General features: G+C 43.2%; 1 protein-coding gene across 3 annotated transcripts in view; it reads right to left on the bottom strand.

Moving 5' to 3' along the window:
* The window catches only part of CAMK1D (calcium/calmodulin dependent protein kinase ID), a 230448-nt gene that overhangs the window by 106742 nt on the left and 97278 nt on the right, over positions 1 to 26428 (bottom strand). For all 3 annotated transcript variants that reach the window (XM_080391726.1, XM_080391727.1, XM_080391725.1), the window contains exon 2: positions 24549 to 24680. In XM_080391726.1, the coding sequence (XP_080247852.1) occupies positions 24549 to 24680 (132 nt within the window). The remainder of the gene's footprint in view (positions 1 to 24548; positions 24681 to 26428) is intronic.

Below are 26428 nucleotides of genomic sequence, written 5' to 3'. Positions count from 1 at the left end.
TTTCTCCCCACTCACATAGCTCTGAAGTGTGACTGGAAACACTTTTCTCACACTTTTAAAAAATCCACCTTTGAGCTAGGACCAAAAATGAAAGCTTGAAAAGCCAATGGAACTTGTTTAAGAAGTTACGAGCATTTTGAAGGGAACCAGAGTTAGCAGGGAAACATGCTGAGGCTTCAGGCTGGCACAGGTTACCAGTAAACGTTATGAAAAATACTTTGGAAATATTTAGGGGGGAAAAAATCATGAATCCACATTTCCAAAATATATTTGGGCTTTGATGGGTGACTTTACGCCAACAGGCACATAGAGAGGCATGAACTTATGGTCAAGAAACCAGCCAGAAACCTCCAGAGAGCCCAGACACCAAGGAATGTATTTCTGTCACCTTCTATATCTTTCTGAAGGATATAGCCAAGCCAGTCAGTTGGAAAGGGCAGAAGAATGGCAGTTCTTACTCCAATGGTGTACACTTGTAGATACCGAAAGTTACGCGATAGAATAACCAAATCTTGTGTCCTTATTCACACCTGAGCTGGTCCACACAGCGCTGGTGTGATACCTCTGAGCTGGTTCTGATGACACCACAATGCACATGGCAAGGGAGAAGCAGACTCCCCAAGGGGTAGGCAGGTTTCACCAACCTGAAACCAGGTCCATAATACTGGTGAAGTCACACAGTCATGTACGAAATCTGCTGAGCAATTAATATTGCATCAGTCATGCATGTGATTAATTCAGACACCATTCACTGTTATAATTTTGATTAATACAGACTTATTACAGAATTATGCTTTACAAACTCCATACCAGATACAGGTGGGGAAGGTGAGGCTTTGTTTCTAACATGCCATTTTGCTTTTGACAGGCATAAATACACTTCTGAGTAGACAATCAGAGTTGTCAAATCTCACAGCACTTAATCACTCAGCATGAATGGTTAAAACACCTAAAATTAATCTGGCTTTAGCCTAATTGTTACTTAGTGCCTCCTGTTTCGTTTGTAGTTTTGGTTTTGGTTTTATGTCTTATTTTCTCCTCTAGTTTCAGCTGCCTCCTCCCCATCCTTTTACTTTTTGTCAGAAGTCCGCTCATTTTTTTTCTCCATGGCAGGCTGTCTTGCATATACCAGTAATCTCCATGGCTGCTATTTGAGCCAGCCATGCCATGTAATGACAGCAGTCACATACACTTCCCAAAGGCTTGTGCTTCCATTTGTGCTGTCTGTGAGACCCTGCTCAGGGGAGCAATCAGGAATAAGAGAAAGGGAAGAATCCCAAACACATGCATTTCAGTTATTGCAATCTCCTCCTCTCTGACATTTTTCACTCACTCGTATTGCCGCAAAGCACATTTCCTAGTTCATGTTTTCCGCTGTGCTCATCTATCCATTGGCTCTTCAACTATCTATTCCCTGAAACATAACACCTCCATCTCCATCTTCAAGGACCTTCTAAGCCTATCACTATTGCACTGAATACTCATTTCTCACCTCTAACAAGGTGGTGATGCTCATCAAGAAAGAAGCAGATTTTCAACCAAGTACCTTTATGCTGTCTGTTACACACACTGGATGCCCACACATTTTGGAGCTGCTCCTCATCTTCGGGGTGACCATCACTGAAGCCCTCCTCACAACTCTTCTAGGCTCCTAAAAGCCTTTCCTAAAGGTGACAAGATGTATTGGCCAGTCTTGTGTGTGAGCTCCCATGGTAGGCAGGTTGGACTAGATGAACTTAAAGAGGTGCCTTCCAACCCAAACCATGCTGTGATTCTAATGAACTTCTCTTGATTCCTTGTGCTGTCTCATCTGCCCACATCTGTCTCTCATATCAGTTCCCCTGTGGTGTGAACTCTTTTTGTACTGCATTTGAACAGCTTTTAGCTATTAGGAATTTTTTTGCTGCTAATCCAATATCTGTAAGGCAGAGGACATAGCCATGGAGCAGAGCAGAAGAAAGATCTCCCTGCTCCAAGCCCCAGCTAGGTGGGACCACTTTGATGTGGTCTCCTTCTGACCCTCAAATCCTGCACTCCTGGTGCCACTTTCATTAGGAAGGGGTGAGAACATGTAAACCCAGGAAGTTTGTTAGCCTGGTGGCAGGCAGCAAAGCCACCCAGGAGATGGGACTTGTGAGCTGCGAGGTGTCTCATCCTCTGGCCATACAACCCCACCAGCTAGGCAGCACACAACCACAAACAGTAAGCCCCTCTCAGGTGGATACCCAGCTCCAGAAAGGGCTGTAGGGTCTGGCTCCAGGATGAACAGAGGCAGCTGATGTACTGTCCAGAGGTAGGTCTCTGAGTTTCAGAGAGGGACAGCAGCCCAGGCACTGCCTTTGCCTACTTCTAGGCAAATACCCATCCAACATTTTGATTTTCAGGAGGGCTGCTCTCAGGCTCCCAGCTCTCTCTGCAGATCATTTCCGCAGGCTTGGACCACATTAGGGCAATCTGCATCCTACCCTGGCTCTCAGGGTTTCCTTTTCCTTCCAAATAACAATACTACATTTTGAAGGTGGGACTTGGCCAAAGAGTTCTGCAGATAAACAACCTCCAGCTCTTTTTTGCCAGAATAACAGTCCTCTTGAGAGGAAGAACACAGATGTCTAATGGCCCAAAGGAACTCAGCTTTCAGTTGATTAAAGTAGAAATAGTCCTTGAAAGTGAAAAAATTCACCAAGGGAGGGTACTGCCGGCTTGGAAATGAACTGAGACCTCTCTCAGCACCTTTTGAATGGGATATGCCAGCTGGGAACAGGGCCTAAGCAGAGCAACCTAAGGATGTGCTGACTCAGCAGACTGTGAGCACAACTCCTTTTGAAAACTTCCTCTTCCTTGCAAGAAACCCCAAGGAAAGAGTTTGCCTTCTGAAAATAACTGTCAGCTGCCTCCCAGGATGAATCCACCCGCTGTGTAAGATTATTCCTGGTTCCAGAGTTCTCCCCTGCATGTGTCTACTGAAGACATTAGCTATGAAAAGCATGTCTAAAGTTGGTTATAAAAAGCTAGAACATGACTCTCTGGCACACGCTGCTAACCTCTTCCAAGACTAAAATGTCTCCTTGCTTTCTTGCTTACCCACATCACCCACAAAAAAAAATACTAAAAAGAACTTTCAAACATAGAAATCTAAAATTAGTTACCAAACATCAAGCAGGTATGTGTATGAGCTGTATTTTATAACCTCAAAAGCAAGATGATAACACCTTCACTAAATTTGCCAGGGACCTGGCAATTCCTAATCTAGCTGATGCATTAATCAGACAATGCGGTGATGGTTTTCAGCATAAAACAAGAGGACAGATGTGTGTACACCCTCTCTGCTCACTGCAGTCCCTTGACTACATTAATCCTCCATTTCAAACAGAATTTACTTTTCATAATTTTATAAACAGGCTGAGTGGTGCTGTGGATGAAGTGTCCATCCATAGCAGGGGGTGAGGCTGGCAGCTGAAATCAAGAGGCCATTTTCGTCACCGAGCTTCAAATCATTGTCCAGAACTGATGCAGGAGTGCCTACTTCCCTGTCCCTCAGCACGACCATCTGCTCCCCACTGTCTTGAGAAATCTCACTTACATCCTGATTTTTTTAGTCAAAGACTCATGGATTTCTAACAGACACCCCCATGATTTCCAGGTGATTGCCTTTGAAATGGGGACTGTTACACATTTTACAACATCATTTTTTTAAGACTAAGACAATATTTTAAACTTAAATAACTTCTAAGGATTCAGTATGATTAAATGTGCTGTTTCATAAAGAGGATCCCTCCCGTGCACAGTGCCAACAATAGTGCCATCTTTTATCCAATGGAAAAACATGCAGTATTCATCTCTTCAGGGATCCATGGCTCACGTGAACCTGATAAGATGGCACATCATCTACTTTCAGGAATTTGTAAAGAATATACGCCATTGCTTCTCACAGTTGTGAGTTTCCAGATACTCTGGCTGATCCACATAAAAAACCTTCAGCATCCCACTGGCACTGTTTGCAAGCTGCTTACGCTTATAGCTGATTACATCCAGTTAGATTTTAATTCAGAATGTTAAAGTAAAAAAAAATTAAACAAATGTAAACCAAATGTAACTAGGAAGAGATTTAAAGCCTGATTCTCCAAACAAGTTATGCTATTAGATAATCTAAAAGGAAGGTAATGCAGTATTTCTTTGTGGTAGCATTTATTATTTGTTTAACTAAAGGTCAGGCAAAATAATAAAAAATCTGTTGTCTCAGTCACTATAAAGGCAGATTTCAGGGCTGGGAATTTGCTCGGTTTTAGAAGAAATACATTTCTGTCAACAGCAGTGCATTTCACCAAGTGCTTCTTTCACTTTTTCCACTTCTCTTTAGTTTGAAGGCTGTTGGCTAAACCCTCTTTGCCCTACGACTCTAACGTGCACCTTCACACAGGTGATCCCTCTACTACTGGCAGTAGAGAAAAGACCTCGCAGTCTTTTCTCTGTGCCACTGATTGTAGGAAGCAAACTCAATTTCCCAAGAGGTCTGTAGCAAGCGAGAAAAGGCTGAAGTCTGTATCTAATCCACCGTGAAGCCCTTCCTCCCAGCATCTCCCTCTGAAGGAGATTCCTTGACAAGACCATTCTCCAATGAATCCGTCCCTTCTCTCCCCAAGCCAGGGCTGTCAGATCTGTAGCAGCCCCTTTAGTTCTCATTTTAATTTTGAGAAGTCTTAGCTTTGCTAATCTATTGTTTGCCAAGGAAGCCTGTGTTTCTTCACTACAAGCTCCCTCCACTCCCTGTTTATTCAAGTAAATTTTCTCCCATAGCGCCTTATCTTTGCCATTGTTTCATGGCCTAATTACTTCCCTTCTGAAACTTAATTTCATTTATCTCCTTGGAGTCAGACAGGATCGTCTCAAGTATGTAAACTCAGCTGTGCATGATATTCATACAAACAATGGCTACGTCCCTCAGCCTGCGTACAATGCTCGCCGTATCACAAGCAATCCCGCTTCGAAAAGGGAATGTGCACTTGTTAAAGTCACCGCGTCTTGCCATCAAAGAGGCCACAGAGTCTTACTGTGCAAACTCAAGTTATTGCTAGCTGAAGCATGCTACGGTTCACTCTGATGAAACTAAATTATTTTTGGATGAAGAATAAATAACTATCTCGGAAGACTCTGAACAAAGAAACCTCTGACAGAATGCTAATGGAAGGAAATTGTTTAAACAAGTGTTTGTTTTCTGAAATTTAAACAGGTTTCTGGTGATGAACTGTACTGATCCACACAGTGCAGTACAGCTAAAAAAGTCTTCTTTCCACCTCTCTGGTTTTTGTATTCCTGTGGTTTTCACTGAGCATCTGTCTGGAACAGTATCTCAGGTGCTGGTATGTGTAGCCCATTCCTGGACACGTTGCCATGACATGTTGTGGCTGCAGTCAGTGGTAATATTTTACACACGTTTTGCTGAAATGTGGAACAACAATCAGATACGAGAACTATTAATGAAATCTTTATTCTCTCTCCGTTACTAATATGGACTGCAGAGATGTTGAATTTTGGGCTGTTTTCTAACAGGTTGCTTTTTCCATGTTGCTTTCCTCTTGGAGTGTGAGGAAGAGGGTTTTATAATACACAAAATGCATAACAGAAACAACAGAAAAGGTTCATACAAATAAGAGGGAAACAACCTCAACCTAGATAACTAGAAGGAAATATGATTTAAAGATGTAACTGGTTTTTTTTATTAAATAATTTCAGATTTTTTTTCTAGAAGTGAAAGCATAAAGAATGTTTGGGGAGCTCTTACAGACATTTAATATAGAGTAATTATACAGCCATCACCTCCAACTTGCTGTATGGAACACATTTTAACTCTGCTAGTCAACACATGGAATAAAAGAGTAAGCTCAGACTGCAGCTGCTCATGGAGGAGAGCAGAGAATGACATCGCCCAGGGCCCGTGACTTGCCCAGCATTGCTGCCAGTGGCACGGTAAAGGTAGGGGATGGCAACTCCAGAACATATAGAAGTGTTCAATAAATGCTAACTTATCCAGTGGTCTGTGACTAAAACCAAATTGGATTGATCTCCTTTTCGCTCTGCAGAAATCAAAACAGCCTATTTGAAAACAAATGTAATCTTTGAGGCTAATTAAGTTTTGCAAGCCATGACCAGGGGGACAATAGAGGATCAAAAGTTGGGCTTCATAGTGAAAGCTGACTGCAATCTTCATTACTAAGAGATTTTGGCTTGTCTTGATTGCGCATTCCTCAAGATACAACTGTTTGATGACTGCATGTGCTGGAGCCCCCTCTGTACCCCACGTGTGGTTGCTAAGAGCCTATTGCACCCTGTCCTGCAGAGATGGGCTCTTCTAACTTACTCTGTAGCATCTTCTGTCTATGCCACAGGAGAGCCCTGTGCAGTTCCCAGCTGACATTGCAAGTGCTGACCTGTTAAAATTCACACAGGAAAAAGCAAATAATAAAAGGAAAAAAAACAACCCATAAAGCAGAGGCCAACTGATGAGAAAGAGGCCTTTTTGCAACTTGGACAGACACTGATCCCTAATATAACAATCTTCCCTAGGAAATATGACACCCAAATTCTTACTAAGCATGGGGCAAGCGAAGCAGCATGCCAAGTAAAAGACAAGTCATTACAACTTCAAGACGATTTTTTCACTCCAGTGCCAGTTTGATGTGTGTCCCACCCTATACAATCATTTGCTATTGCTTCTTCCTATGTGATATCACCTTTAAAACAGTAATTAGAGGATGTGTTTGTTTAGAGGAATGCAAATTATTGCTTTGCTTCGGGGACTACTTAGCATGTCAAGTTAGCCTGGAACCACACCTGGCTACCAGAATAAAATCACCAGTGAAAAATAAATTGTCTGTGTGTCTGTGTACACTTTCATACAGAATGTAACACTTCCTTCCAACATCATTTAGTGCTTGACACATTCCCCAGAAGAAGGAAATACCTCAGATAAGCATCAGCGCTTAACTGTTTGAGGGCAGGTATCCTACTGTAATGATGTCTTGAGCAAGGTGGGACCGTTTCCAGTTCCCAGAATGGAAATATAAAAGACTTGATCACCACCTTGACTCCTGATGAGCATATTTGCTTTGCCTGTCTCTGACCAATGAATTCACAAAGAAACTGGGCTCGCTGCCTAGTTTCATTCTCACCATGGGTTGGTCAAACATCCGTGTGCTGCATCACACCACAGTATTTCAGCCTGTGCTGGTCCCCTGCTCTGTAGGGCATACAAGAACAGGTTTGAGTACCAATCTGAAATACTCTTACACTAAGTTAAGCTTATGCTATCCCAGGGAGCATCCATCTTTCTGCCAGACTCAGTTATTTCAGCAGTGGCAGTCAGATGCAGTTGGGCTGACCCAGCACTCTGGAAGAGCTTCCTGAAGGAGAGAAGGAGGGGACACAGTACGTGCCTGGGCAAAGTAATGCTTTGTTTTTCTAAAGGAATTACTATTTGAGGCTTTTTGTCCAGGATGGGCCCTCAAGCACCACCACGATGCAAAGGATTTCTACTGATACCCATGCCACCATCAGATTGGCTGAAAAAAATGTTTCTTCACAAATGCTTTTCCCACAGACCTTAATAAAATGCTTCCACCACTTGACAGGTAGAGAAGGATATTTTTTGTTTGTACCTCATCATCTGCAGTGTTGCAAACACTGTGTCAAAATACCATGGTGAGAGTCAGCTACTAACCGTGATGGTTAAAATACTCCTTTGGGGCTAAGAGATGCACACACAGATGGGTTTATAATGTGGTCCATACCACAACACGTTACATCAATGACAGCTTGTATGTGCCCTTTCTGCTCATAGCAGGCAAGTCAGTTGTGTGAGGGATCTCATTAACTCCAACCAAAGGAAACAGCAAAAATATTTAAGTTTTTTGTGGGACAACTATGCTCTACACATCATCCATCCCTACTGAAATAATTTGGCTTAGAGCAGAATTACCAGCCAGAGCCTGGACAAGAACGTGTTAAGGTATCTGGTGGGGAGTGACAGCACTGAAATGGCTTAGCCTTTCCTAAGTCAGAAATACCACACGCAAATTACAGAAGTCACAGTGTTGTCTACTTGGTGGAGTATGTCTCCTCAGGGCGTTCTTTTCAAGCAGACTGCACCATGGTAAACGTCAGCATTGTTTACAGACAAATCTATTTTGTAATACATGGTACACACCGTGCTCTCCATAAGTCGACTTACACACAAAACTAGCTTTCTCAGATCCACACAAGTCCTAGCGAGCATCTCGCTGGAGAGCAAGGAGTAACAGGAAGCGTGGCTGCAGATTGCCATCCCCGCACCATGCACACTGAGCAAAATCGACCATGGTATGAGCACCTGAACCCCCAATTCCTCTGCAGCCCCGAGGGATTATTGATCCCCGTTCGATTTGGGTTTAACTCAGGGAATAAATACTGGGGAGGTTCGAGCCCTTGTCCATAAATTTTCAAATCTTTTCCCAGCCACAGCTGCAGCCAGCATCTGGCCTTGACTCTCAGCTGTGGGGATGCACCTCTGATGACATTTGGAAACCACCTCCTCGAGTGCAAGAACGATCTGGCACATAATTTCACTTGGCTTTTCAAAGCTTTTAGAGCTTACCTGTAAAATTCCACTATCTATGAAATACCAAAGGAGAATTTGAACAAGTGCAAGTTCGCAAGAGGGTTCACAGCTCCCGTTCACGTTCCTAGCATTTGAGAACACTTTCAGGTTTTTTTTCTATTTTAAGTGAGGAGCATGAAAAATGCAGCAGGAATTAACTGTTTGGGAACCTCTTTCAGCATCCAAGTTGGTGAAACATTTTTCCTCAATCTTTTTGTCTTGCTCCCATACCTCCTCCATTCCCTTTCTCCTGGATTACTCAATCATGAAAGCATCCATTTGGCCATGTGTCATGTTTAAATATATTTTCTATTTAGAGTAATGTGCGTGTGTTGTGTCTCCCAGGGAAGGGTGGATTACTACAAATGTAATGATCACAAGCGAGGAGCATTTTTGCTGTTACAGGACAGCTAAGTCCTAACTGGCAGAGCTATGGAAAAGCTTCTGGTCCCACCATAGCAGACTCCAGGCAGCTTCTTTGATCAGCAGCGTAATTCCTCGATGTTATCAAAAGTAAAGAAGAGAAAATGTGTGGAAAACTGTTTATAAAGCAGCAAGACCAACTGCTCATGATGCTCTGCTTTATTTTTAATACAAGGAAAAACACAGCACTGCAAAGCAGTTTTTAATTAACTGCTTTCTCCCAGCAATACTTTTGGCTCTGTAGAATAGTGCCAAGGACTGATATTTATATAACTCAGCAATGGCCATAATTTTGCTTCTAAAGTGTTATTTCAGTGGGACACTGCCGCCACCCAGCCAACCCTGGGACACGTGTGGCTGTAGGAGGAGGTTTGGGGAAGAGATGCTCTTTTAGGACCCTCAAAATAAAAGTTTAGTCTGGAACAGGCTCAGAAAAATGCTATTTTCTGAGCTTGTTCCTCCGTGTTGGAGAAGGGAAACTGTGACCAGGACCAAGAACAAAACCACAGACACCAACACTCTCAGTGACACCAACAGCCCTTAACACCTTCTCTCTTGCAGAGTGGTTACAGCACAGGATGGGCAAGGAGTGGCTGAGATTCCTGTTAGATCAATTAAAAATGCTGTGAGCTCAAGTACTTACTAGGGGAAAAAAAAGGTAATACACAGGGATTTCCTGAAAACCTTATCCAATACTAACTCCTTCTCAACTATACTGCTACTCGAGGCACCCAGCATGGCTCCTCTGTATTAGTTTGAACCTGTCACAGTTAACTTCTGCTTTCTCCTGTGGGTTTTGCGGGTTTTTTTTTTTTGTTTTTTAAAGTTTCTTTTCATTCCTTTATGCTTCAGAGGGGTGGTTTCCACCTTGAGGAGTGCAGACCCTTGGGGATCTGTGGGCTTCACAGGGTTTGTAAAGGATAAATAAAAAAGTAAATCCATCATCTGTGAGTTTCAAAATAAATTGCTGTGCAGGAGCTGGCCCTGCCACTGGAAAAAAAATTAAAAGTACCTGCCTATTCAAATGGCTGAAAACCATTATTATAAAGCCATTTACAGAATAAACTCTTGGGCTTATGCTCTTTCATTTTCCTAAAAACAAGAAACCAGTCGCACACAGCAGTCAGGGAACTGATTCCCCCACCAAACCCCCTCCTTTTGCTTGATTTCCAGATACTTCATGTCCTTGGCTATGGGTCCCTGACGTGTCTCGCCCCCACAGCATCGGTGTGCTCCTAAAATCAGCTCTTCCTACCTCTCAGTTAACCAAACCTCACAAGGGCATTTAATCAATAAATGAGGACAAAATCTGGATTATCACCAGGATTATTACAAAAGCAAGCACTCTTTTCAGGATTACCCCAGTCTGAAAATGCACTTTTTTTCTCCTGCCACGCTCTCCATAAATCCCTATATGCCATGGGGACATGTCTAGCTACAGAGTACATGTGAGGAATGACCAAAATATTCTCCCGGTGCCAAAGGGTGTCTATGAAGAAGAACTGTACTCAATTCTGCTTAGTAAAAACTTCATAAAAACTTATGAGATTACACAGAAGTACCTACATAGGCAGAAAATTAAACACCAGAGTTTGTAATACATCAAAAAGCACACCCACAAGTAGATAGAAGTTAAACCCAGACAAATCCCCAGACAAATGGGAATAATAGAGTATTTTGGGGGGAGGAGTATAGGGGATGTTTTCGCAGCTCCAGTGAATAAGCAGGAGACTCCCACAGAGCCTGGCTATCTTTCTAACCACTACACGTTAGTCAAATCCTGTTATCAAGATCTACATAGCATAAACAGATAAAATAGCACAGCCCATTTGATGCAGACGGTCGGACCAGGTGAGTGACATCCTCCTTCCAGAATGAAACTCAGAGTTTAGAGAGAGCTTGCATAAACCCAAAGTCTAGTTCAAAATGAGCCTGAACCTTTGGGCAGTCTGGGTCCTGCTTTTTTTTTCTTGAAAAAGGTGTTTGCTTTTTTACAAGGCAGTCTTAAAGAAGTTTCCAAAATGATGCAAGACCAGCAGCATGTTGAGTGCCCCCTCTCACACCAGGCATGTCTCTCTTGAAAGGACGGGAGAGGCATGATGGAGGGCAGGCTGGCCACCCTCACGCTGAAGATACTCTCTTCACCTTGCCCACTGGAGATAAACTGCTCCACTGGGTGAAGAAGACCCAACACGTGGAGGTTCCTGAGGTGCATATGGCCATGTGCTGACTAAAGCACCTGTGTGTGCTGTTAACTAAGCTGAACTTGCTGCCATTCTTTTTCAGTTTACGCTGCCACTCTCCAAACCGTCCTGACACATAGATTGGATTAAAATGCAAGCTGTACTAAAGAGAGTGTAAATCCTGCATTTTGAAATGCCCCAGGGTATGCATTATTTCTAACCTGCTGCCTCCAGGCAAGCAGAAAACTGGGGCTGGCGCTGAGAGGGATTGGAGTGTTAACGAAGGCAGACCCAGCAAATGGGTCCCGGGAGGTAGGGCTGACATTTCTTGGTTTGTAGTCCAGGACAGTGAAGGACCGGCAGGACAGTGAAGAACTGCATATGACCAACCCCAAGAGCAGAAATCAGTCATCTCCCACATGGATGCTTGTAGGAATAATCATGACATAGGAAATTATACAGCTGACTAACAAAACCCATGAGGTCTCCTAACATCCCCTAGATAGGGGACTTCAATGGGATTCAGATCATTCTGCTGTGCAGATGCTTTTAAAAATGCCACTCAAGTCTACCTAAGACATAGATATGGCAGAGCCAACACAGGATCAGGTCTCCAAAGCTTGTAAGATTTCCCTGTGTGTAAACTGATGCAAAGCACAGCCCTCTATGCTCACTGACATACCCTTTCCATTATTTACTAAAACCTGCACAAATCATCTCGCCAGTATGTTTACCTATATCAGCTACTCTAGAAGCAAATACAGCACTAAAATAAAACAAATCAAATTATGTTAAAGTGGTGTAGGTGTTCCCAGCTTGAATAGTTATTTAATACTCGACTACAGGGAAAGAAAAATAGTGAAAAATTGCCAGAAATACTGACATCAATCTTCCATTTCAAGAGCAATTGAGAGTGATTCCAAATATAGTTTTCCCTATTAAGAAAACAGCTCTTGGGTAAGAGTGCAAACTATGTCACCATAAGAAGAAAATCAGAAACATATGCTTCTAATGAAAGAAAGAATTTTAAACAAAGTCAGCAATTCATGGCCCTAATAGTAAAGCAAAGCCAAGAGGGGAGAAAATCTCTACGTGTCAACCCCATGCTTCGAGGTGAAGTTTGGTGGTGAGCTCTGTGCCTGATCTTTCAGTTTCTAGAATGAAAACCAGCCTCATGCCAGCAGCAAGACCCAGCAGGAGAACCCCCAACTTTGTCAGCTGGAGATCACATTCCCCACTCTCTCACACAAGTGACTTTTTGGATTCCCTTGTTCAAGCTCATGGAGAGAGGAGAGGGGACGTGGCCAGTGCCTGGCAGATTCCCTCTCTGCAGGGTGAAGTCTGGCCTCAGCCACAGCAGCCTAAATCAGCAGTAACACCATAAACCAGCCACCATTCCCTCCCACCCACCCCCAGAGGGAGACGGAACATCCAGTGGGCATCACCCAGAGGTGGCGGAGAGCTATCCCTACGGGAAAGCCAGGATCCTGTGCTGGCTTAGCTATGCCTGAGTTACGAGGGCATGAAGATGGGAGTAACTACCTTTGGAACAGTAAAGCCACACAGGTGGGCTATGGCTCTTTTTTTTTTTTAGAGATATTAATTCAGGGGGCACTGGAAATGAGGAAAGGAGGCTGTGCAGCGTGTCTGCTACGTACAAAGCCCTGAGTTCACACTGCATGACTGCATACAACCAAGGCCCGCCACCCTCACGGGCGAGCTCAGCTTAGGCTTTCTTTCCACTTTTGCTTTGGGCTGAGATTCTCAAGGGAGCCTCCAAGAGGCACGTAACCAAGTTCAACGACTCTGAATTTTCCTATTGACCAGAATAGCATTAGATCATATTACCCATGTCTATTTGTTAATGACAAGCGCTCGTTTACCCATGCTGAATGCCCCATGGCTTGGGCGCGTGTTTTGCACACCATAAATGGCCAGGATGATGCCTCCAAGACATAAACACTGCGGGACATCAGCAGCTACGCTCAACAGCAATTTTCTCACGCACCCAAAAAACACAGAAGGAAAAGTTTCAAACTTCAAAGTTTCAACTTCCCTCCCAACAATCCACTTGTAGTAAATAAAAAAGCAGACAGCCGTCGCTGTTACAGTAACACAGAAGGGAAGGGCTGGCGTTTCTATATAAATGCCAATAAAAGCTGCATTTTTGTGTGTCGGGCCATGTCCACGCATTTGTTGTGATTCACATATGAGAGCATTTAAAAAATAACGAAAAAGCCCTTTCCTCTTTGTTTTCAGTTCAAAATCCCCTGTCATCCCTTCCAAGAGAAAAGTTGTGAACAGCCACCGTTTTCTGTTCTATTTACTGGGTTTACAGCAGACATGGGAATGACCAGATTGCTTTGCTCCAGGGAGATGCTTCTTTACAAAGTGTGTTACGCCAAACACTGCTGCTGCATGTGGACTCTTCTGATTTTGGTGGAGAGAAAAAAAAGTCTTAAAAAGTTGAAAAACAACTCCACGCTGATACGTATTTTTCAAACAAGTATTTTGGCATGAGTTAACTACTGCACTCAATGCCCGGTCTACCAAGATCTGAATCTGTTCCAGTTGCCTGCAGGGAACGGCTGCTTAGCTGAGACTGTAAAGATATATATGTGTAAGTCCAAAATGGTCCCAGTTTAATCCCTGGGGCGTCAGTCAAGACAGGAGATATCACAAAGGTATGAAGATATTTGAAGCAGCCTGTTATGCTATTTGGTGTGAACCAAACAGATTATGTATAGAAATTTTGGACTAATCTCAGAAGGAGTCAGTGCTGGTGGGCAAAAACATATCTGGTACACTTCACTGCTGTGGACTTGTCAGTCTTTTTTGATTCAATATACAGCTGTAATATATATTACATTATTTGTTAAAGCTTCCTACTCATATCTTTTCTTAAAGTTACTGAACAAACTTGCAAGAAAAAGAAATCAATTCTGCTATTTTTATTTTTAAATGCCTTCGAAAAAGGACCTATTGTCTCTAAGAAAGCTTGAATTCACCTATGTCTACTCTCCTGGAAAAAAAAAAAAAAAGAAAAAAAAAAAAGACGGGGAAGTAAAGGAGGTAATAGCATCCCTGTTTAATGTAATGCTCCATAATTTTAATTTGATAAAGTACCTGGCAAAGTAAAAGCTAGCTGTCACATATCCTTAGGGAAATTATTTCATAGACCGCTTACTAATACAAATTGCTGATATTAAAACTAACTCACAGGCTTCTGCACTTACAGAGATTTAAGAACTGGGCAGTGTAGCCGGATGTCTCTGATAGCCAGAAACACAGAAACATGGATGCAGTCAAGGAAAATGTTAGGCTTTACTCTGAAAATTGATTTGATTAACAGGTTTAAAGTCCTATAGTTGCAGAAGCAAAACCCCCTAGTTTGGCCAATCTTAATTCAGAATAAAAATTATCTATTCTGATTAAGCCAATGCTTTATGAATATAAGGCGCAATTAAAAAAAATAGAATTTCTGATTTTTTTAAAAAATCTGTGTTTAATTTGGAAAAATATTGACATCACCTTTTCCTTGGTCAAACTGAGCGCTCGGGCAGCCCACAGGCTAAGTGAGTGCCTTGTGTGTCTGTCTTTGTCAAAAGACAAAGTCGGTATGTACAGAATTTTAATTTTTTTTAACACTGTTTTTCTTCACAACTCCTACTGAACACAAACAATGTATTGTATGAGTAAGCATTATAAGAGTGAATCAATATATATTACAGATGACAACTGCAGACTTAGTTGGCCAAATACCAGTTAATTTATGCAGCTGTCAGTTCAGGATATACTTTTTTAATATATATATATAAACCCGATATATTTATATATATATATATATAAACACAGAGGTTACTGGTAGGTTTAACCTGGTGAGTTGGAAGTGGGATTGAACGCAAAAATTTCCCCATTTTATTATGGTCAGAGCCAACCCCCCTCTGTGAAACTCTGGTTGAGGATACCTGGAATCACGACCTTAATGAGACACAAAATACAATTGTGATTCAGCTTCTATAAATGAAAACAGGAGGCAGAAGCTGCCAACAGAGTTGTTTTAAATTCACACATCACAAAAACTTGCCCACTGATAGCCTTACTTGTCTAATTTCACAAAATAGAGGCCAAAAATAAAGCAACTTGTATTCAGAAAGCATTTTAGCATGCAACTAAAAGCAAACAACTGTTTTGGACAAGGAGTGCTCACAAAAACTGTCATTTCTGATAAGATTTCTGTTTCTCCTTTCTTGAACTGACATTTTTTGAATACTTGTTTTTCCTCCCTGTACATTCTGTTCCACTTAGAAATGCATATTTGATGATTTCCACAACAAGTGAGATTTGAGCTCAGATGCAGCTGCATACCTTGAGGATGCTCCCAGCTGGCCAGATGAATCCTACCTTGCATTTACTTCTTTCCTTCATCCAGTGCTTCACAAATTATAGCGCTCATTGACCACTCAGATACTCCAGTGCTTTATGAGTTAATGCCATGGTTTTTAATAGCATGAAGGTAAGATAAAGGAATACCCGCTGAGGTGCTTGGACTGCGCAAGTAAATAACTTAGCCATCATCATAATAGGGTCATTTTGTGGTTAGAAACTGTCTCCCAACATTACATCACAGCATCTTAATACAAAACACTGAATTCCTCCAGTTAATATCTCAAGATTAAGTTAGAGAAGACAAGCAAAATGCAGTATGTCGATAATATTTTGACAAAGACATCTTCACTTGCTAATGCCATGAGACCTTTACACAGCCTTTTATACTTTTTTCCAAATTAAGAAATTACATTCATGGGAAAAAAACCTTAGTTTTAGACAAAATATTCCAGATTACCAATGAAGAATCTTGTGAGAAAAAATAGAAGAGGAAGTATTTTGCCTAACGAAGCCACCTAGGATGACGGATTCAGCAACTTTTGGGCACCAACACATCCTTGAAGATCTGGGCTGCGAGCACTTGTGAAAATGCTTTCCCAACTACCAAAGGCATGTGCTTGCAGATTAGGTAACTCTCAGCCTTAAACGTGTGGGTGTAACAAAGGCAGACCTTAGGCATGCCAATATAAAGCTGAGTCATTTATCAGACTGTTGGATCTTATTAGAGTCTTTATGCATCTTAACAATTCTTTCCTTTTATGTAACCGACAATGGTGTGTATAATCAGATACATGTACCACTGAAACACAATTGTAGCCATCTTCCTGAGTAATAAATAGTGGAAAGTAGGGTATAGACTCATTCTTCAGCTAGGAGCTCTGAAAGGACACCAGTTTTGTGATTCCAGCTATGCACAGGATGGGGTCCACATAAAACACATGGGGCAGGGAAGCAGGCTTCAGCTGAGGCTGAATACCCCATTCCATTAACTTGAAAGAATCTTAGAGCAACTATTTCGGAAAACAGCTGTTTCTTCCATAACACATTGAATTATCTTCCAAGTCAGAGCTCTGAGCGATGATGTACATTCAACCCCTCTGACCTGCAACCTCCTCCCCACATGGATATGCCATTTTTTGAGTTGAGTCAGGGTATGGGGTGACCTTAAAGGACAACAGTTATGCAAGGGAGGTTTAGTAAAGCATCACACTCCCCAGAAGAGAGGACAGCTGCATTGTCATCCAGCAATTACAGTGAAATGACTTGCACTGTCACCTACTTGAAGGAGCACAACCGTCTGCGTCCGCACGGCACAAAATCAGGCTGCAACGCAGAAATGACGCGCGCCATCACTAAAGCTGTTATGGAGCACACTGCATGTAAATGAAACTGTGTAAGACCAGAGAAGACATAAGGGATTTGTTTGTGTTTACTATTTCAGAGGGGATTTTTCTCTCTCATTTAATGTATTTTAGGATTTTTAAGATGCCTTGATCTGCTTCTCTACATCTGCTTACATCTAATCTAGCATGAAATACAATCTAGACAGTCCTGGCTGCAAAGTCTTCCCCTGCAAAGTTTCCAGCACCTCAGTGATCAAAAACGGCATCATCTTTGTTTCAGGTTTCACATTTTTTTTCACTCACATGAATTCTTTGCAGCAAAATGATTTGCTTAACAAGAAGTCGAGGGCTAGTGCCAAGGCAGAGCTGTCCTGTGCCATACCCACATATATAGGGTCAGATTCACTTTTGCCTGAAACCCGAGAAGGGCAATTCATCCAGTCTGCATCTCTTTGATTCAGGAGATGATCTCATGGTCTAAAGCTGATGTCAGCCTCCAGGCATGCCCAACTGTCCCCCTACCCTGAAGCCTTTTGCAGCTTCTGGCTCCTCTCCATGCCTAGCCTGCCTCCCTAGCAGGGACACCCACAGCAGTGCCCTCCACTGAGGGCAGGCACTGAGGTCCCACCAGGCATCTGGGTCAGCCCAGCAGATACATGGGGGCAATGGTGAAGCATATCCATGTGGGATGACAACAAATATATCCTTGGAAGGGCCCTGCTCTTCCACCACTGACATCAACATCATTAATGGTACCACTGGGTATCACCCCCTTACTGGTGGCTGCATGCCTGGGCACCCTCAGGGCTGCAGGACCCCACTGGGTAGCCAGCTTTTGGGATGCCCTGGATTTGCAGTTGGCAGGGCTTGGAGCACGGCCACGCAGGGAGGGCAGCATCAGCCTTCTGTCACCCCAGCGCAACCGCAATGGCATGAGCAAGCCAGGTTTTAACAAGTAAATCTACATAAAAGCTTTCTCTGAAAGTGATTACTTAATATAACAACCAGCTGTCTCTTCAATTCTTGCTGAGGCAGCCTATCTTCTCACCATTATTCACAGAGGGGAAAAAAAAAAGGAAATAAAAAACCAGCAAGCCTGTTTTGTCTATAGGGTAAGTAAAACTTCAGAGAAATAACGTTACCTGACAGACACCAAATGCTTTTTTCACTTTTTCCTTTCCTAACCATCCCATTCATTTCTTTACTGGGAAAAAGAGTTCTTACTGCTGGGGTGTAAAGAGGTAATTAGTCATTTAACACCTTAAACCCCAGTCCCACAGCTTTTTGTACACCAGCTACACAATCTAATTACCATCACTTTTATGTTGGCACTTACCAACACAAGATCTGAGCGTCTCCAGTTCAGCTGGCCCTGTGCTCCAGCTGCATGGCCTCGCACAGAAAACAGTTACCATAGGAGAGCATGAGTGGGCACCAGCAGAGACTCCAGACTGGGAAACTGGAGTATGGGACCATCGGAGTCTGCAAGGGCTGTATTTTTTTGACCCAGAGACAGCCATGGCTTGAATAGATGGGTCTGTCCCACAGAGTCATTCACGAACGTTCATCTGAATTAATTAAATGCCTGAATTTATGTTAGGTCACATTAAATGTCTGCATGGCCAATTTTATTCAGAATTAATGTAGCCTTTGATTCCAAGTTAAATTGCACAGAAGAGTTTAATAAGAAGGAACTAATGGGTTTCAAAACTAAATTTGGATTCATCTTCCTAGAGGCTATCGAGTTAGCCCTGGAGGGATGAGGTCTTACAGAGGCAAGAAGATGGGACAGAGCAGGGTTACGGGAAGTTTGGCAATGGGCTATTGAAAAGGAGCAAAAAGGTAGAAAATTTTAAACTACTTTTTTAGTCTCCATGTAAATCTTGAGAAAGGGTGATTTTTCCACATTTGTTATGGAGGGTGTCCTCTTCAGTGTCGGGAATGGCACTACCTCGGGGGATGGAGCAAGAGGCCCCTTTGGCCATTGTCTGATTTATGGGAGAGCAAGAACGCCCACACTTCCACACACTTCAGGAAAATTTTTCATTGCTGTTTTATGTTTACTTTTGAAATGGGTCCAGCCCTGACTCCCCAGACTTTGCAGGAGGATGCTTCCCTGACTCCCTCTCTGCTCATTGTTATAGCAGCAGCTCCTGGCTTTAGGTACAGGCACACAAGGGGTGAGGCAGCCGCCTGGGCATGAATCACTGCCCGAACACCCAGTCCCCCTCACCTTCCGAGGAAACGGGAGTGGAAACCACCAGCAGAATTTTAGCTGACCTGCTAGAAACAGTTCAATCGTGCTGTTTAACCGCAAAAAAGACTTCAGTCTGCAATTAGGCATGGCTCTGATTTCTAATAAGGAATTTAATGGTGCCTTTCCCAGAGGATCTCGGAGAGTAAAGAGGAGGGGGTGAGGGTTGGGGATACATAAATAATTTAGAAATAATTTTTTAAATCCCTGTTCAGCAGGAACTAGGTAAAGGAGAGTATGATTTGCTATCTAGACAGTAATTTCTTAACAGAAGACTTATTTGTGCACATTACTGCTATTAAGTCATCAATACACCTGAGTGCAGGGCTGCACACAGCTTATTGTCCCTCCCCTTGCTTTGCTCCACTCACCACTGGATCTGTATGATTGTTCAGGTATTGCCCAGGCAGCTAGAAAGTTTCTTGTGATAAACAGTGGTGAGGAAAGGGAAAGGGAAAGGGAAAGGGAAAGGGAAAGGGAAAGGGAAAGGGAAAGGGAAAGGGAAAGGGAAAGGGAAAGGGAAAGGGAAAGGGAAAGGGAAAGGGAAAGGGAAAGGGAAAGGGAAAGGAAGGGAAGGGAAGGGAAGGGAAGGGAAGGGAAGGGAAGGGAAGGGAAGGGAAGGGAAGGGAAGGGAAGGGAAGGGAAGGGAAGGGAAGGGAAGGGAAGGGAAGGGAAGGGAAGGGAAGGGAAGGGAAGGGAAGGGAAGGAAAGGAAAGGAAAGGAAAGGAAAGGAAAGGAAAGGAAAGGAAAGGAAAGGAAAGGAAAGGAAAGGAAAGGAAAGGAAAGGAAAGGAAAGGAAAGGAAAGGAAAGGAAAGGAAAGGAAAGGAAAGGAAAGGAAAGGAAAGGAAAGGAAAGGAAAGGAAAGGAAAGGAAAGGAAAGGAAAGGGAAAAGAAAAGAGAAAAGAAAAGAAAAGAGAAAAGAAAAGAAAAGAGAAAAGAAAAAAGAAAAAAGAAAAAAGAAAAAAGAAAAAAGAAAAGAAAAGAAAAAAAAAAGAAAAGAAAAGAAAAGAAAAAAGAAAAAAAGAAAAAAAAAAACAAATCAGGCATATTTTTCTCTTTCTGACTCTTACAAGGTTGTGGGTTTTTTTCTATTTAACTAGACCCTCAGCTGGGTGCTTCTCTGCAGTCCAACTCTTCACACCACCTACTGCCTTCAGGAACCCGTCTAACAGATGATTCATCTTTCAGCGTGTTCACACCTGCACAATTACCATAAGCAGAAGAAATTTCCTCTATTCTGCCGCAAACAATGGAAAGGATTGCATTTACCTTTCTGCTCAAAACCAAAACCCGGTTCCTTTCAGAACAGGTTATGAAACTGCCCACATCTCAGGTGGGCAGAAGTTTGTGTCACACGAAGGTGAACATGTGCTGTCATTCCCCACAGCCAGTTAGTTAACAGAGCTGCGACAGTTTGGTTCTAGAGATCCCATTATCTTCCTCAGATTCTAAACAATAGCATGTTTTGCATTGCAAAAGAAATAACTTTAAAAAACTAAAAATGATGCCGTTCATCTTGTCACCTGCTTTTGTGATCAGACGTAATACTTTGTCCTGTGTCCAGCTACAGGCAGCCAGCACACAATTAGACAAAACAGCAACCCTGTGCACCAGTGCATCATCTGGGCACCAAGCGAAGACATTAAGGAAACCCCCCTCCTGATGCAGTGCCAAACACAGGCACCTAGTGGGACCTTCACCCTGCTCTGAAGCATCCCTTTAAGCATGAACTCAGCAAGGTGAGCTCAACCTACTCACCAATTTCACTGGAACAAATAACCATCTAAAATTAGCCACATACTTAAAACACTTTGTCAGGCTCAGGCTCCTGGATTAACTGCAAACTTAGTCTCTCCCAGCACTGCAGTCGACAACGAGCTCCTTCTCACTCCATCCCCACCCATCCGAGTCTTTGGGGAATGTTGCCATGGATTTCCACGGGACACAAAAGAGTCCATATTGGAAGAACCCTGTTAAGGTTGCTGGCGTAAATATTGACTTAACGGCTCTTCCGCCTTTTTTCTTTTTTAAGAACAGATTTGTTGGCCGTGGCTGGAAAAATAAAATGATGGAGTATGCATGATTCACTCTGGCACTCACACAAACATGCAGATCAGTTGGCTGGCAGCTCGCTCCTCTGTTAGCAGAACATCGCTTCTAAAATGTGTCATTTTGTTTTGGCAGCAAGAGTGTCCAAGCCCACAGAGAGAGAGAGAAAATCTCCCACCTTCCATGTACTTCACATGGGGACCACTGACCTTTCCCAACACGGAACATTGGAATAACACTTCCAACATGCAGAAGGACTGGCAGGATGCTGCAATTGTTTCACACTAAAAGCCCAGCCCAGACGCCTCCCTTCTTGCACCCGCTCCCTGGGTCTGCTGGCAGGAGAAGGGACTGCAAGACAAACTGCAGGTAAAACTTTTTATCCTAAGGTCTTTTGACTAAAGGCTGCTTCACAGACAATAAATATTGAGACAGACAATAAATATTGAGACAGACGACAAATACTGTGACAGAAGGTCACACGGGAAGTCCGCAGCAGAAGTGAGAGGGCACCCAAAGGTCACTGGATTCAAGCTTTCAGCACCAGGTTCTACATCCTATAGTGCTCCATGCACAGGCTTTTAATCTTGAATTTAAAAAACATTATCTAAAATATGACTTTAACACACGACATCATTCAAACCCTTTTCCATATTGATTCTGCCAGATCTGGATGATTTGGCAGGACTGGCAAGGGTACAAACCTCCACCAGGGCAGCCTGAGGGTACAAAGTATATGTGGTGCTTGTGTGTACCAGTCTTGGACACAGCCAGCACAATCTCTGACTGTCCCTAAAAACCCACTGACCACACAGAGGGGCACGAGCAGCTCACCTGAGAGCTGGCAGAGGCTCCATGGAGTAGATTCAGGATTGCCCCCTAGACCCCTGTTTGACACATAACTGGAGAACTCAGGAAGAGTCGCATTTCCCAGCGCTCGGCAGATGTCTGCCAGAAAGCAAGCACCTCATCTGGAGGAGGACAAAAATATAATGATCAAATATAGGAGGAGAAAGCCCAGTGTCAGACAGGAGAACCTTCTCCAAAGGATCACAAGGAGTGTGCCTGCATTTCATCTAGGCATGGTGTCCGCTGGGGCTGTTATCCTGTCAGAGTTTAAACACCACCCGAAGGCATAATGCAAAACCAGATGGGCAGACCAGGATCAACACACATGCATGTTTATATTTGCTTTGGATCCATCCTCTGTGACTCTGCACCTTCCTTTCAGTGAACAGGGACCAATTCCTCCTGCCAGGCAGCCTCTGCACACATCCCCTTCAGAAGTGGCAGCTCAGTGCATAGCCTGTCAAGGCTGTAGCACCTCAGCCATGTAGGGCAGCCCAGGGCTCTGGCAGCCTACCCACTAATTAGACAACACACAAACTAGCCAGCCCCACTCATATTAAGCTACCAGGAACAGAAGCAAGGACACTTAAATACCTTTTGAGCTTAGCAACAGCTGTTCAGGATCCACCCTGCCTCCCTTAAACCTATTTTTACTGACAGATTTTGAAGCAGAGAATTCACTGAACAGAGAAACGGGCTGATACCCCCTCTCCTCAATTGTAGGCACACCCACTTTGTTGTTTTCTAAGTGTTTCTGTGGTGGTACATACAAATTCAATACTGTGTCCACTAGTAAATATGTTTATTTTCAAAATAAATACAATTACATGCAAAGTCTGTATTAGCAACAGCCAAGTAGAAGACATCAGGAGATAAAAAAAAGGAAAAATTCCTCTTAAGGTCCTAACGTGCATACGACAAGAGACCAAGCAGATCGAATTGTATGAAATTAAGGAATTTTCTACCCACTCACTCTCCTGCCCTTGCAGCTGGAATAGCACAGCCCGGGTGCTGCCTCCGGGATTCTCAGGAAATTTTTTGCAGGGAACAGAAACATTTCACAACACAGAAGCATAAAAATAGCCTGAATGATTTCTCTGCTCTACTAGCTTAGGGTCAAGGCTGATGCAAGGCAATCCTTAGTGCATGCCAATATTGCTGCTCTTCTACCCAATAGATGAGTATCAGGGGCCAAACCCCTGCAGACAAAGACTGTTTCAAGTTGCCAGGTACATTATTATCCGATGATGGAGATGGCAACTGTTGAGCCTTATGACAGGTTCTCAGTAACACTGCACAGCAAGCCAACGTGCGGTATTTGTCACTGGGCTTACATTGTGCAGGCCTGACACGGGTCTGGCAATGGGAAGGCACCTGCAACAAATGCTTGTAGCTGTTTGGAGTCCCACTTTTGTTCCTCCACTGAAAAGGATCCCCTCTGTCTACTGAGATGGAGGAGTTTGCCCTTGAACCTGCTATTTTGGCTTGGTTGCGTGAGCATTTAGTTCAGAAGTACGTAGTTTTAAAGATTTAGGATCAGTTTTGTCATATGGTGCCCAGATAATCTGCCATCAGCTTCTACATGACCAGGAGCTGAGTCAAGGAGTCCCACTAGCAACAGCAGTGCAGCAGGAATCAAAGTGCCCCAGTCCAACATACGCTTCTACATAATTGTACTGCCTTCAAATCAATGAGAAGAGAAGGTACTTTTAAAAGTTGAAAAAAAGTTACATGGACCAATCATAAAGTGATCAATCTCTTTCCATTTCCTAGGAAGAAAGTTGAGGGTGATGAGTTCAGATCCAAGCGTCTCAAGTCAGGTGAGATGAATCCCACCTTCAGGGCATAAGACAAGGAAGAGGTAAGCATCAAGCCTTTAATGACTACACTGAATTCATAGCAGTTGTGAGCTGACTTTCTTATCCAGCTGTGGTCAGGAAAAGATACACACTACGGACAACTCTGATAAAATAAAAGTTGCCTTGGAAAATCACTTCCAGAAGTGGCAGAGGTGCCTCTCCATAGTACAGGTACTACCGTCTCCTAAAACAATCCACAGTATGCCATAGAGCAATTAGTATTAGACTGTTCTAAGCATGTGGGAATGGCAAGCCTGCTGTTGCTCTCCTCAAAGCCAGCGACCCAGCCACTGACATCATTAGTGGATAAGGTCTTTTTATGGCATCACAGGCTTTACTCCAGCCTAATTCCTCTTCTTTCCCACTTCGCAGTCATCTAGCTGCATTAATACAAAAGAAAACCAGAGCATTTCTCAAAACATTTTCATCATCATTTAAACTTGAGTCATCTTGTCCGCCTGTGATGGGCTGAACAACCTGTCAGTCACACTTGTCAATCACTGTTCCTGCTCCTTAAATGGAAGCGTCTACTTGAAGCAAAGAAGCAGAAATGAAGGTCTGATACTTACTTTCTCAGGACTGCAATTTCATTCTCTATGCTGCTTTCCTTTCCCTTCAGTGCCTTCTTGGGAATGCACTTGACTGCAAAGAGTTTCCCACTCGCTCTCTCTTCAGCCAAAACAACCTCAGAGAATGCACCCCTGCAAGAAGAAAAGAAAAACCCTGGTTTTAAGTGGTGCCTTTTCTTTGGAAGCTGTTAACTGAAACACAGCCATTGAATATAGTTCTTCTGGTGTCTTTTGAAAGCTGCTCTTCCTAATTGCAGCAATGGCATTACAAGCACCTTTCTCCACCATTACAAACACATGCAGACCGCCACATTCACTCAAAACATTAAAGGCTTACCAAATACAACAATTTTACTAAAGAACCATAGTCCAGCAGAAAGATAAGTAAAGCCTGAAAATCAGAAAGTACCATTTCTGCCCAGAGAAGCATGGACCATAGTCCGGCTGCCGATTTGATGGATGATGTACTTTCTCCCTTCCTGAGGTTTTTGGAGGTTTAATTCACATAGCAGCATGAATTAGTCCCTAGGAGTTAAGTGACGCACCAGCGCCATGAGTGCTCCCGGTTCCTCGGTGACCACAAGAGGTCAGGACCTCTGCTTCAGTCCTCCCCTGCAGCCCAGAGCATCTCCTCACCCTTGGGTCAACCCTGACTCAGACGGGGAAGCAGCGTCAGAATTTCTCTATGTACACAGACCTATTCCACAACACGAACTGCTGTGTGTAATCGTTAAAGGCAAAGAATCAGATTAAATCACAAGTCTAAACATCGGCCTTAATAGCAGCCTCCCTACAGTTACCCCAGAGAGGATTACACAAATGAAGAAACTTTATCACAGCAGCCAGTCACTAATTGCCAAGAGTGGGCAGTGCCTCTCCTTCATTAGGTTATTCCATAACAGTGTGTTAGTTCTTGCACTCTCATGGCTTCCTCCAAAGCATCTGGACCCGACTGAGAAGAAGCCAGGAAAGCATTACACTCAGTACTATATACACTGCTTTTCTGTTCTCACACTTTTTTTCTGAGCACTTGCACATCATTCAGACACTGTTGGTCTGGACTGACCTTTACTGCGTCACAGTAGGACCATTCTTGTGTTCTGGTGCTCACTATGGTTTAGCAGCGAGGTACTGGGCAAGGCAGGGCATTGGCCTGATGAGGAACAGCAAATCTTTGCTCCTATTCACCAAAACTCCTGCTGAAGCACCTGCTTCATCCAAGAGCCATCAGAGCCAAGGACTTGTCTAACCAGATTACGACTGAAGGATCCACCAGCCAAAGTTTCATATTTTATTTTTACAAAACAAGAAGAGGCAGGATGCTTTCCTTTAGTGGTTCCCCCCCGTCAGTAGATTATTCTGCTTTTCTACATAGCTCTCCATGCAAAATGCTCGGGAGCTTACTGAGCAAAGCCAACCTCACTCCAGCCTGCTCTCAAAACGTTAATGTTTGATCACAGCCACATTTGGCTACCACCAACTTTCTCTGACTTTCATCCCCCACAACTGCTGCTTATCTAGATGTTTGCAGATAAACAGAAGTGTTTCCATCCCCGGCCAGGCTCTTCCTTTTTAAGTCAAGCACTTTGACGACACAATCGAGTGGCTGTGACCTCACCAACAGTTCCTGAGTTGCAAAATGACTGAATGAATCATTAAGCCTAGGGATAAATGGATAAGCAAAAAGAATAGGCTGCTGCTTTGGAAAGAAAGCACCTGTTTACCCAGAAATGCTTTTGTAACCAGCAGCAACAGGGAAATGGTGACAGGAAATTTAGGAAAAGAGACTTTTGCAAACTGTTACGGTGGATGTTTGATCCTTTTTTTACATGTGGCAGCGACTCTCTGAATGTTTTGCCTCATTTTTGCCAAAAAGGACA

This window comes from Falco punctatus, assembly GCF_963210335.1.
Source record: "Falco punctatus genome assembly, chromosome: 6".
Taxonomy (NCBI): Eukaryota; Metazoa; Chordata; class Aves; order Falconiformes; family Falconidae; genus Falco; species Falco punctatus.
The sequence above is the reverse complement of the archived record's forward strand: the minus strand, read 5'-3'. Positions and strand labels throughout refer to the sequence as shown.